Source organism: Fusarium musae, chromosome 1 (genome assembly GCF_019915245.1).
Source record: "Fusarium musae strain F31 chromosome 1, whole genome shotgun sequence".
NCBI lineage: Eukaryota > Fungi > Ascomycota > Sordariomycetes > Hypocreales > Nectriaceae > Fusarium > Fusarium musae.
The window spans coordinates 6,164,315-6,177,481 of NC_058387.1; the positions used below are offsets into that span (position 1 = coordinate 6,164,315).

Sequence of the window (13,167 nt, forward strand, 5' to 3'; positions counted from 1 at the left end):
GCCGATGATCGCGATGGCCTACATATAGGTTGCTAGCTTTGGGCTTAGGTTGACCTCGCCTCAATGGTGCCATCAACGTTGCGAGTCTATCACCAACATTCTAATCGCTTGTCTCAATTATGTCCAGATGCCTAGAGTATATAGTTCTCCATCATCACTACTAGTAGGAAACATTACTGAAAGTCTGACTTGTGTTGAATTGTTCTTAGAAATCAGAGTCTTCACATCACGCCCGGCTCCTTTACCGACAGACGTAAGGTATATAGATATATTACCCCACCCTCGGAGTTTTCCGTCTATCATTTATGGACACCTCAATGAGAATCTGATAATATTCGTGTCAAGATCAATCCAACAAATCCAAGTCTCCTGGGAAAAGGAGGGGGAACTGGAAATATAGCTTGACTTGATGCTCTATATAATAATTGTAGCCTGCCTTTATCCTTTATTTTCTTGCGTATCGGCAGATGATCCGATGTCAATGTGATGATCATTTGTCAGGGCCCATGCTTGGCAAAGGCCGTGTGCGGAGCGGACGTCAGAATGAGTTTAGGCCTCCGGGAGTCGGGGGGAGGAATACGTGAAACCCTCCTCGGGTGGAAAAAATAGACGAGCCTCACAGGTTTGGCGCACACCAAGATTCGCTAGTCATCCACTCATTTGAGACCCTTGACGAGTTTGGCTTACACCAAAATTCGCTGACGATCCACCGACCGGGGGGGATCGGGGATTGTTGCTCCCTCACGTCGGATTGGGAAAGAAATCACGGACGAGCTGTGGGGTCGAGGAAGTGGTAATCAGCTAACGACGGTGGTCTAGCCAGGGTCAGTATGGATCAGCAATGACGTTGAGCGGGCCGTTGAGCCATGTGTTTAGGTTAACCTTGTTAATTTAATGATGCACTTGAGATCCTCGGTTTATCTCGCACCGAGAGCTGCTCTTTCAATTCGAGTAGATTATTGGAGGAAGTATCTTGAGGGAACGGATCTCAAGCCAGATCCGTGAAAAGCACGTCAGCATGTCAGAGTTTGCCCCTGTGGCTTCTCTCACAGCGCATTGGGCAGAAAACTTCTGACTCATTACCGTCTGACATCAACAGGAACGGATGGATGCATCCACCATTTATCCCAAAGCATTTGCTGGGAAGTTACTTTGCGTGAGTCAGTAAAAAGTACAAATCAGGTTTTGGACTATCGTTTTTATCTTCTTTTATCATGCGTTCGTAAGTCTCTTCCACTGTTTGTCCATCGCTTCCAAATCATCCTTAGTAACAGGATTCCGAGTGTCAATAAATACCCTCTCCACTTCGCTCAACAAGAACTGCATTGGATTGCAGTGTGAATGATCAAGGTCATCGACCTTTCCAATGTCATGGATCCCCAGCTGTGTCATCTTGCGACGCAGTCCAACGATGCTGTCCATGACATCTTCTGCCCGGGGTAAAGGCCATAAGCCCCCTCGCGCGAGACAAAACGTTATTGAACATAAGATCATGGATTCGCAGCGATGCGGCACTATCCACTCTGCATGCCGACACCAGCGGGGCTTCTCATCGACGACTAGTAGATCATTGATGAGCTTTCTGATGATATCTAGAAGTGCTTGGATGGTCGTGAAACGATTTGGGGATATTCTCTCTGAGACTGAATTAGTAATTGTCGAGGTGATGTTGGTTGGAAACTTTCCTATAATTTCTGGTTGCATTTTGAGATGGGGATCTTCGGAGCCATCGGATTCCATGAGCATTCTTCTTGCCAATCGGCAAAAGGGTCTTTCCGTCCAAACTCCCATGCTATCCATAGGCTCTTGGCCATGGACTCCTTTGATGGCTTTGTGTGAGGTCGTGCAGGTCATCTATTAATGGAGTTCGGGGTACCTGATCGAATTGGCCACGTGATATGTGTAGAAAGATGGATAATGCTTCTGGCTCGTCCTCGGGCAGCTCAACAAGCCAATCTCCGCTGTTTGTTGGTTTCGACTCCATGAATTGCCCGAAGAGCATGCGCTCAAAGACTGGCGATACCCTAGCTAGAGCCCCTGAACAGGCTGTAAAGGTGGCAGGGTCCGTTTCTCCAACACAAAGCTTGACGTCCCCGCGTGGGTCGAACACGATGTCTCCAGGGACATTGCAAGATGATATGCAGTGCCATCAACCTAGAATGAGAGCGTTTCAAAGACAGGTTTGCAATTTTATATGATGATCGCAACAGGCCTCCGAGAGAGCATTTTCATCAAGTGAAAATTCAGCCTCAACTAAGAATAGAACTTTGCCGAGACAATTATCTGGGTTAATTACGTTGAAGCAATGCCCTCTGCCACAAAATGGGCCGAAAGACACTGGGCGGGCGGGTTAAATGAAGTAGTATGCTTTAAATAGACAATACGAGAGTGGCTGAGGCGATTTTGAGATAGGGCCCCTAAGTGTGAAGCTTTTGCTGCTTAGTTCAAAATCAGCTTAATCTAAACTAATTGCTAGTAGATATAATCATACTATATTCACTCTGTCTTGCTTGTCTTATTTACTTCTTAATACTTGTTGCCTGTTTAATCCTTATCGCTCTGTGTAGCTGTACAGGTAGATAGCTGTGATTGGCTCCACTGCACCTCGTGTACAGGAACTGATTCAAGGCAGTCGGTGCCCAGTTTGGTCTGTGAGCAAAAGGTCACTTTGCACACTTGAGCAAACAAGGAGGCCCCAAATACAAAGGAGCTTCCGAAAATGGAGTTCCTCTCCCATTGACAACGAGTTCTTGAAATCGGTCTCGCTTTCGGTATCGGTATCGGAGTGTCTGTGAGTCCGTGTGGCTTCAGCGACCCGCTGGCGTTATACGGAGTTAACTGTCAGCCAGCATCATTTTCGGCAAATTTTCCCCGGCCCTAAACCAAAATGGGCTTTGACTCAATCCGCGCAGTCAACCGCATTTGAGATCGTGGGCAATGATCTTGTTATCCAGATGCTGCATGGCTAGGTGCACAAACATATGGCAATATTAACTCTTGAGACTGCACGAGGCTGGCTCCCGTGGTAGGCTCGGCATGTTATAAACTCGCCGGAAACGCCAATCCTCAGTATGCCCTTGCGTACTTCCATTGCTGTCTATAGCCACTCGCTCGTTATCAGTAGCCAATCTATTTACTCGCTCTTTTCCCTTGAGATGCCGTTTAAGCTAATGTGATTTCGAGGTCTCTTTTTGGTGACAGACCTACTCCCGCCTTCCTTCTAGTGAGTGATGTTGAAGCCCGACGCGCTCCAATGGGGCCTGTCATTGCTTTTTTGGCCGACCTTAGCTTCCGTCTTGATCAGGTCACAACAAGAGACTTCTTGGTGGAAGCCTCGGACGGCCAAAAGATCCTTCTTCGCTAGTATTCTTCGAAACACAAGTCTCCAAGCCCTGCGGTCATCTACGCTCATGGTGGAGGTATGATCTTGGGCAGTGTCAAGGCCTATGATAAAGTAGTGGCGGCATATGTTGCTCGCACGGGTGTGCCATTTCTCTAAGTTGATTATCGCCTGACTCCAGAGTATCCTAATCCTATTCCCGTCAACAATGTTTACGCCGCTTTCGATTGGCTAGTCGCGCATTCAGAAGAACTTGGAGTCGATACCAGCCGCATTTGTATCATAGGCGAGCAACGGCACATCTTGCTCGACAGGATGAAGGACCCCGTCTTGCGAAGCTCATCCTACTTTAATCCCATGCTTGATGATCGCACAGTGTCAGCATACGAGCACTTGACCCCGTTTCTGAGCTGGAACACCACGGATAACGAGACTGGCTAGCAGGCCCTGCTGGGCTGTAGTAGGGGTAGAGAGATGTCGACAGAAACAGCAGCGCCAGCACGCATGGTAGATGCTGCGGGTATGCCGCCTTTGTATATCGAGGTGGGCGAGTTGGATCTCTTCCGATGCGAATCGATTGAGCTTGCCCCCAAGTTCTACAAGTCGGGTATCAGTGCAGAGCTCCATGTGTATCCAGGATGTCTCCATGGATTTGACATCTTTCCCCTCGAGAGAAACTGGCGTCTGCATGAGGGCGTTTTAGAATCGAGACCGAGCCATTGAGAGCATATATCTGGTAGATTTATAAAGTGCTCTGGGCTGGACCATATATACAGCCATCTTTATACCGCAATCATCCACATGATGGTAATATTGTCTATTTACGATGGGGCCTTTCCTTCAATGGGTCGGCGATTTCCGTTACTAAACCCGTCAACCTGATTGTTACTTGCTAGTGTCTACCTAGTCCGAACAGCCCTGCTCTTTGCTTCAATGCATCCATAGTCAACCTCACCTCGATCTAGCCACTCATGTCCACAGATACCCTACAAGCTTTTCGAGCCGGTCCAACGTTAATAATTATATTTCTTTCTATGCCGTACTACCTTGGAACAGCTGATCTCCCTTTATTTAAATGCGTTAGATTCTGGCAAGGAAGTCTTCTAAAATTCATGCGCCGCATTCTAGATTCGGACGACCATGGGATTGGCTGCTGGTGCTGAGGAGGCATAAGTCTTGTTTCCAGCCTCGCTCACAGGTTTGTTGATTGGTGGTCATCACATGGAGGAGTGCGGCATCAGAATATAGCCGACAACATTCCGTTTTTGCGGTGCTCGCTCGGCTTTCGTCATATTACGTGTGACAAGCAGGCGGGGAGCTGGGAGCCTTTGATTAATTTTGGAAGCTCTTACTAGCGCTGAGTTGTGCTCAAGGTCTGCGAGAATGCACAATGCTTGGGAGACCCCTTATTTTGATTCGCCTGCAATGGGCTTGGATGCAACAACTGCAGTAAGGTTTGGGTTTTAAAAGAGGCTTCAGCCCCCAGGCCACAAAGGTAAAGGACACCAAGAAACACATACGGGCAATATACTCATTACCCTCACAATCGCCTAAGGTCTTGCTTTTGGCTGAAAAGCTAGATGGTCTGATGACTGACTCTTGGATGCAACAACAAGAACACTCTAGTGCTATGATATGGCACAAGGTCGCAGTTACAGGGGGGCATACTCAAATCTCTTTGTGAACTGTGTTGAAGTGCCAGGGACTCTCAGGTTCTTAGTCATTGATGAATGCACTACTCTAGCGCTAACGACCTGATTGTCGGGACACGGATCTTCGGCACAGATATTAGTGCATCTCAGCTGGCGATGCCCAATCATATTCTTCAACAAGCATTCTATTGAGGATGAAGCCAAGGAACAAAGTTTCAATAGATCAGAACCGTTTGCGATAACGGTTAGGCCCACCGGTTGTGATGTGATGTGGCTTCGGGAATCACGGCTACGACACGAGATAGGGCCTGATTACCAGGGGACCAAGGGTCTTCCAGTTGTCATAGGTGGCTCTATGCCTCCGCTCTCAGCTGTACCCTTGCTGGCTACGTGTTGCCCGTTCTCTGCAATATGGATGTGTCATCCTCGGGACCATGGAGTAATTACCGGCTGTTACCAGTTCCTTATGAAATTTTCTATCAGAAAACTGCATCGCTGTCAAGAAGGTTCACTTGTTTAAATAGAAGTATACGCTTGACCGGTCCCCTATTTTTTTGACCCCTGACATTACATTCCAGAGAGCTATATGCTTAAAGCCTAAGTACTAGCCATGGCGTCAAATAATGAGCCGCCCCCCATATGTGATGGTGCATATATGATTTGCCGCCAGTTCCGACTGTCCATTGTGACTTGAGAGCAGTCTTTTCAGATATGACGCAGCTGACACTTTTACCATTTGGGAGCCGCATCGTTCATATGCTTTTCGACGTCATAGTACACCTTTAATCCATCTACAGTGCGATACTTCGGACCCTTGAGCCGTCTGACTGGTACATTACTATGAGTACTTTTCGGCAGACGTGACGAACGTGGCTGGGAAGGTAGTTGACATGTGAAAGGTGACAAATCTGCTCAAGCGTGAAGAAGTAAGAGAGGCATTCGATGATAAAAGGCAGAAGATCGTCCGCTTCAGTAACTACTTGTCCTGCATTCAGACAGACATCTTGAAAAGCAACACAAAAGACTCACTGGCTCACATTTATTACACTTTACCAATCTATAAGCATCTTCGATTATCAACAATGACTCAGCTTGCCAAGCTTCTCATCATCCTGGCAGCCGCCAGCGCAACCCTCAGCGCCCCAACCATGAGACCTCGCCAGCTCGCCGGCGAAGGCAGCTTCTTCGACTCCGTCTTTAGTGGCACCGACAACGGTGTCGGCTATGGTGTCGAGAACGCTGAGGACAACGCTGCTAGTCTCCTCGGTGGTAAAACTACCACACCAACCCACCTCCTCCTCCACCAAAGGTAAAGAGGCAGGCTGATAAGATTGCCAACGGCGCCGCCACTGATCTGCACGCTATTGGACAAGACAAGGCCGCGGATCTTGTCCAGACTGATGGAGATAATATTGATGGGCAGCTTACTCAGGATGCGGCTACTCTTGGAGGTCAGATTGTGCCAGTTGGAACTGTGTGAACATATTAGTATTTGCTAGGAGTTACACTGAAGAGAGCGACAAGCGAGTCATTAGTTAATGTATTCTTAAGCAAGCCAGGAGTAGGAAAGCTTTCCCATAATAACATTAATTACTTGTCATTATCTATTGTTGCATTCGGTCGCGGGATGTGCTAAACCCCGGATCTGCAATAACTGCCCGCTAATGGGATGAAACGTGGGGAATCTGCCAACTTGCTGATCCGAAAACCGAAATTTATGGGGACGGTCAACAACGGTATATCACCATAGACTCCTCATCAATTTTCGCATACTTAAAGGGCGTGTGATCGCTTCTCTCGTGCAACTTTGCGGTTCTTGTCACTATTTCTAATGTAGATCTTGGCAGCAAAATGAACATTCACCTCGTTGCGATCCCATTAGTGTCGCTGCTCCTCCTCAAAGGAGTCTTGACCCTCTTTCGGCATTTGCACTCGGATCTGAGATCCGTGCAAGGCCCTCGTGCCGCTCGATGGACACTTGGCTGGTATACTTGGAAAGTCTCGCAAGGTTCTTTTGAGCATGTCAACCGTGATCTCCACAAGAAATACGGTACGTTTGTCCACATGTCTGCCATTTTCTTGTCATTAACGCCTCAGGCTCTGTCGTTCGCTATGCGCCCAACCGCTACAGCTTCAGCGACCTCAAGGCAGTCAAAGTAATCTACGGTCTGGGTACCTCGTTCCCAAAGTCTCCATGGTACATACCCTGGGGCAACCCCGGGGATAACAATCTGTTCAACGAGCGATCGTTGGCCAAGCATGCGCACGATCGAAAACAATATCAGTCCACGTACTCCATGTCTTCCCTGGTCAACTACGAAGCCTTTGTTGACGAGTGTGCCAAGCTGCTAAAGAATCGCCTCTCGAAACTATATGCAGCAGGTCAGGCGGTCGACATGCATCATTGGTTTCAATGCTATGCTTTTGATGTTATTGGTATGATCACTTATGGAAAGCGTCTGGGCTTCCTCGACAAGGGAGAGGATGTAGGAAATGTGATCAATGCCTTGGGGGAAATACTCGGCTACTCCACAATCGTTGGCATCGTCTTCCCTACCCTCCACAATATCATTGTTCCAGTCATGAACTTCTTTGCAGGGAGTAAGGGACAAGGCGGAGCTTATATCACAGCTTTCCCAAGGCGAGGATCAGTGAAGCGAAGTCAAATCCCAAAGCTGTGGTCCTGGATGACAGCGACACCTCGACGCAGTCGTTTCTAATGAAGTTCCTTGCCAAAAACACTTCGAAGCCAGATGCATTCACCTCATCCCATGTCATAACCGGTTGTCTTATCAACATGATCGCAGGATCCGACACAACTGGCATCAGCCTCTCAGCTGTGCTGTACTATCTACTCAAGAACCCCTCATGCATGGACAAGCTACGAGAAGAAGTTGATACGTTTACTGCCAACGGCCAGATATCGACTTATGTCACTAATAAAGAGAGCCAGGCAATGCCGTACCTGCAGGCTGTGATCAAGGAAGCCTTGCGGTTACATCCAGCAACTGGGCTACCACTTGAGTGTGTGGGGCCCAAGGAGGGTGCTACTATTTCCAGGCCTTTCTTCCCAGAGGGTGCGATTGTCGGGATCAATACCTGGGCTGCGCATAGAGATCGCGGTGTCTTTGGACAGGATGCGGATTCGTTCTCGCCCGAGAGATGGCTGCAAGATGATGAAGAGCGCGTCGCTTTGATGAATCGATTCTGGATGCCTATAAGCTTACCCCCCAACCTTTGCAAGCCACTTCGATCTGGGTCGCACGTCGACTTGCAATGTGAATGTCCTGTGGTGGATTCATCACTAACAAAATCTTCTCGTAGTTTGGCATTGGATCTTGTACATGCATTGGTCGTTATATTTCCATGCTTGAAATGTGTAAACTCGTTCCTGCTTTGGTTCGGGACTTTGACTTCGCTTTGGATGATAATTTACTTCACAATGAGTGAAAAACGCAGAACTACTGGTTTGTAAAGCCTCTTGACTTTCAGGTCTGGGTAAAACCGAGGACAAGTGCAGGGTAAAATCACACAGATGTGCACAATTTAATGCAGGATATGCACAAGGCTCATAAGTTATGCTCGATCAATTTAGGCTAGTCCATCTTTATCTCATCACCCCGCTCCTTGATCGGAGGCTGATTAACCCCATGGGGAAATGCTCGGAATCATGTCAATGACTGTTGCATCACAAGAACAATTATTTTATTTAAACCCAAATCCAATGCTTCCTGTTGAAATACCGTAATCACCTTTCTAGACCCGTCTCTTTCTTCTTCAGTCTCTAGGTATAGCGTCTATTGCATCTTCACAATGACTCTTCTACAGACAACAACACCAACCCCCAAAGCCGACCGTAGGTTTCCCGTCTTATCGTCGTGATCAGCACTGACAAACCCAGCAATCGTCGTGGACGGCACCTCATTTGCGCTCAACGGCAAAAATGTCTCCTACCGCTTTCACGTCGATCCAGCGACTGGTGATCTTCTGCTCGATCACTTCGGCGATCGCGTAACAGAAAATCCTATTGCTCAGATAATGTCCAATGGCGGAGGCTGGTCAACTCAAGCTCATCTCCGCCGTGAGTTTCCAGACCTGGGTCGTGGAGATTTCCGCGCTCCTGCTATACACATCAAGCACGCCAAGGGCTTTACAGTTTGCAACTTCAAGTACAAATCTCATACAGTCGTCAAGGGTAAACCTGCGATCGAAAAGCTGCCTAGTACATTTGGCTCAGACGATGATGTTTCAACTCTCACTATACATCTTTACGATGAGTATAGCTCTGTTGGTGCAGACTTGTCATACTCTATCTTCCCCAATTTTGATGCGATCGTGCGAAACGTCAAAATCATCAACAAGAGCGATGATGTCATTACTGTTGAGAAGCTGTCAAGCTTCAGCGTCGACTTCCCTCATGAGAACTACGAGATGCTGCAGTTGCAGGGCGAGTGGACCAGAGAATGCAATAGAACTCGCCGAAAGGTCGAGTATGGACTGCAAGGGTATGTTATCGTCTTGAACCAGACGCTTCATGGCTAATATTGGTGCAGCTTCGGAAGTACTACTGGCTACTCGTCTCACTACCATAACCCATTCTTGTCAATGGTCTCCCCAACAACAACCGAGTCCCACGGCGAAGCTTGGGGTTTCTCCCTCGTCTACACCGGATCCTTCAGCGTCGAAGTTGAGAAGAGTCATCAAGGTCTCACTCGCGCACTCGTCGGAATGAACCCATGCCAACTCTCTTGGCCGTTGAGGCCAGGGGAGTCACTGCAATCGCCAGAATGCGTTTCCGTCTTTTCCAATCTTGGTATTGGCGAGATGTCACGAAAGTTCCACCGCCTGTATCGTCAAAACCTCATCAGAAGCAAGTTTGTTTCTGAAGAGAGGCCCGTTTTGCTGAATAGTTGGGAAGGGCTGTACTTTGACTTCGACGACAAGACTATCTACAAGCTAGCACAAGAGTCAGCCAAGTTGGGTGCCAAGCTCTTTGTGCTTGACGATGGATGGTTCGGTGACAAGCATCCTCGTGTCAACGACCATGCTGGACTGGGTGATTGGGTTGCAAACCCCAAGAGATTTCCCAGTGGCCTGGACTCTCTTGCCAAGGACATCACCAAGTTGCAAGTCAAGGATTCGGACGAGAAGCTGCGGTTCGGATTGTGGTTTGAGCCGGAGATGGTCAACCAGAAGTCCGAGCTCTATGAGCAGCATCCTGAGTGGGTTCTGAGCGCTGGAAACTACGCTCGCAGTGAAACTCGCCAACAACTGGTCCTGAACGCTGCGCTCCCAGAAGTGCAGGACTTTATCATCAGCTCTGTATCCAAGATCTTGGAAACTGTTCCAGTCAGCTATGTCAAGTGGGATAACAACCGAGCGATGCACGAAAGCCCCACGCCAGACAATCATCACGCGTACATGCTCGGTATCTACCATGTCTTCGACGTGCTCACTGCTCGATTTCCCGATGTCCTTTGGGAAGGCTGTGCATCTGGTGGAGGTCGCTTTGATCCTGGCATCTTGCAATACTTCCCGCAAGTTTGGACTTCAGACAACATGGACGCCTTCGACCGCATCCATATCCAGTTCGGCACATCTTTAGTCTACCCACCCTCGACAATGGGCGCACATGTTTGCTCTGCGCCAAATGATGTGACTGGACGCTCGATCCCAATGCGCTTCAGAGCCCACGTCGCGATGATGGGTGGCTCATTCGGTTTCGAGTTAAACCCTGATCATACGCCTGAGGAAGACAAGGCACAGATCCCAGAGCTCATCAAGCTCGCAGAGAAGATCAATCCCGTCATTATCAATGGAGATATGTGGCGATTAGTGTTGCCTGAGGACTCCAACTTCCCTGCTGCGATCTTTGTATCAGAGGACGGAAGTCAGGCGGTTTTGTTTGCCTTTCAAATCAGAGCAACTACCGTTCTCAACTATCCTCTGCTTCGACTGGCTGGACTTGACGCAGCGGCGAGATATAAGCTTGACGGCGTGGAGACGTACTCGGGCGCGACATTGATGAATGGAGGAATTCAGTTTCGATTTGGTACAGATTATGATAGTAAGGTTGTTCTACTAGAGAGGGTATAATGGAATCGGGTAGGAGGCTATGTAAAGATATCAAGGACACCAGAAAGTTGACGTGAAATGGAAAACCCAAACACGAGCATATTGGATAGATTTTCAACATGAAGCACGCTTTTGCACATCAGTTGAAAGAAAGTCCGATCTCGGGATCAAACTGGCCACACGACCTCGTGGCATCCTCCCAACTTGTCGTCACAACAGGTGTACTCAAATCCAGCATATCGAGATTACCATCTGGTACCCAGCCCAACGGATCCACGGGCTGTTCATCTTCGGGCGACAGTTCCTCAACAATCGCTGGCCTGTCATCATTTCCAGCATCTTGCATATCCCATTGGAGATCGAGATGCGCGCTGGGATCTGCAAGAGCAAATAATGTCTCTGAGTGCTTGAGAAGATTGGGCAACAAGTGAGACTGAGCGCCTCGAACGGCTGATAGAGCATGGATCACGACGGAGAGCAAGTCCCGAGGGCCATTTTCGAGTGCAGAATAGGTCCAGCCAGGGAGTTGGGCGGTATCTGCGAGACTGACGCCGACATCGAAAAGCTTTTGTTCCTACAAAATGTCAGTATCCAATGAGCATTCAGAAACACCAACGAATCTTACCATCCCGATGCCATGGCAGTCTTTCGACTTAGTTCCAACAGACCCCAAGGCAGACATGATGATCTTGCCTGCATCCATTGGAAGCGAAGGCGGAAGAAGTAGTCCGAAGCCAGACGCCGACGATGGATTCTGGCCAAATGCAATCCTCCACATGGATATCCGTAACCACTGTTGAGTGATGAGCGTATCGAATCGTTGACTCTCTATGATCGACAGGTCTGGCTGCACACTGCAGAGCTTCTCGTTGATTGTATTTACAAGCTTCAAGTCATCGAAGCGCTGATCATCGCCCTCCGGCTGCCATTCGTACAGTGAATATGGGAGGGATTCGAAAAGGCGAATGTGATTTATAAAATCGTGCATCACTACGGGGCAATTTGAATCGACGATTTGGGGCTTGTTGACTGTGCTTCGGAGCATGACGGATCTTCTGTGCTGGAGTGCAAAGGTTCTGGCACGTGTCAGTCTTGAGGGCAAGAGAGTGGTGGGAGCGGCTCACCTTTCTGTAACAAAGAGAAGCCAGAAAACGCGTCGTCTCTTCTCGCGTTGTTCAGCGGGTAGACCATAGTAGCCAGACTCTTTTGTCAGGTCAAGAGACTGAGCGAGGGTGATGCTCTGATTGAGATAGAACCAGGCGTGACGCGGATCATTGAGATTACCATAGCTTGCAAATAGGAAGAAGGAGACGAGTACTGAATCGAGAGTCGTATCATCTATCACGCTGTATTGGCGGAGTGAGGTCTCAGCCAAGTTGACGAGCATGTCTCCTGTCAAACGTGGCTCGGCTGGGATTTGCGTATTCAGGTCATTCTCACAGTTGTCGATCCTCTTGTCAAGCCGGAGTTGCATTCTTGTTGCGGCACATATTGCAAGGATTAGAGCGTATCTGGAAGGTGGTATGTCGTCCAGTCGGGCTGCATCGGCGAGGACGTCGTCGTCGACGACTGGCATAATGGGGTAGAGAAATCTCTGGCAGAGCCGTATGTGAGCAACGAGCGATAGTGACATGCGTTTGCAGAGGTCTCCAGTATTGATAGTCGCGTCATTAGGAGGTGTTGTCGAATCCGATTCCGGTTCTGGCTCTGGTTGTGGAGCAGAGTCGATGTTTGTTGGTGGAGATGAGAATGACCGGGCGTCGGGTTGGTCTATTGAGGGATCTTGGCGACTATTGGCGTTACTGATAGATCCAGGCGGCGCTTCCGAGGTAAGTATCTGGAATTGATACTCATCAATACCCAGACCCTGTCTCAGCTGCGTCTGTCGTCTCCCTTGACCCTGCTTTGGGCCTTTCCTCCGAATGCTGTGGCGATACTGGCAACGGAGGTCTCCGATGTGACAGTTCTTACAGGGCAGCCCGCGATCACACTTGACCTTGCGGAATCGGCAGTTGTCGCAGACCTGGCCGCGCTTTACCGGGATAGTCGACATTGTCGCTTTTAGATCCGGGGTTTCGGTTTCGTTGAATGCTTAATGGA

At 48.8% G+C, this 13,167-nt stretch overlaps 5 protein-coding genes across 5 annotated transcripts; 4 read left to right on the top strand and 1 right to left on the bottom strand.

Annotated features, from left to right (window-relative positions):
* Positions 1–6,074: 6,074 nt before the first annotated feature.
* J7337_001900 (uncharacterized protein) lies at positions 6,075–6,472 on the top strand (the record flags this gene model as incomplete). The annotated part of the gene is made up of 2 exons (XM_044819633.1): positions 6,075–6,261; positions 6,366–6,472. 2 exons carry the CDS (start codon positions 6,075–6,077, stop codon positions 6,470–6,472), a joined length of 294 nt encoding a protein of 97 aa, XP_044687335.1.
* A 371-nt stretch (positions 6,473–6,843) lies between these two features.
* J7337_001901 (uncharacterized protein) lies at positions 6,844–7,712 on the top strand (the record flags this gene model as incomplete). Its single annotated transcript, XM_044819634.1, has 2 exons — positions 6,844–7,042; positions 7,090–7,712. The coding sequence occupies 2 exons, from the start codon at positions 6,844–6,846 to the stop codon at positions 7,710–7,712; spliced, it is 822 nt and encodes a 273-aa protein (XP_044687336.1).
* Positions 7,713–7,789: 77 nt separating this feature from the next.
* Positions 7,790–8,366, top strand: J7337_001902 (uncharacterized protein; the record flags this gene model as incomplete). Its single annotated transcript, XM_044819635.1, has 2 exons — positions 7,790–8,270; positions 8,317–8,366. The coding sequence occupies 2 exons, from the start codon at positions 7,790–7,792 to the stop codon at positions 8,364–8,366; spliced, it is 531 nt and encodes a 176-aa protein (XP_044687337.1).
* A 439-nt stretch (positions 8,367–8,805) lies between these two features.
* AGL2_1 (Alpha-glucosidase 2) lies at positions 8,806–11,088 on the top strand (the record flags this gene model as incomplete). The annotated part of the gene is made up of 3 exons (XM_044819636.1): positions 8,806–8,848; positions 8,894–9,497; positions 9,546–11,088. The coding sequence occupies 3 exons, from the start codon at positions 8,806–8,808 to the stop codon at positions 11,086–11,088; spliced, it is 2,190 nt and encodes a 729-aa protein (XP_044687338.1).
* Positions 11,089–11,206: 118 nt separating this feature from the next.
* On the bottom strand, positions 11,207–13,120 carry J7337_001904 (uncharacterized protein; the record flags this gene model as incomplete). Its single annotated transcript, XM_044819637.1, has 3 exons — positions 11,207–11,641; positions 11,693–12,143; positions 12,192–13,120. The coding sequence occupies 3 exons, from the start codon at positions 13,118–13,120 to the stop codon at positions 11,207–11,209; spliced, it is 1,815 nt and encodes a 604-aa protein (XP_044687339.1).
* Between the last annotated feature and the right edge of the window lie 47 nt (positions 13,121–13,167).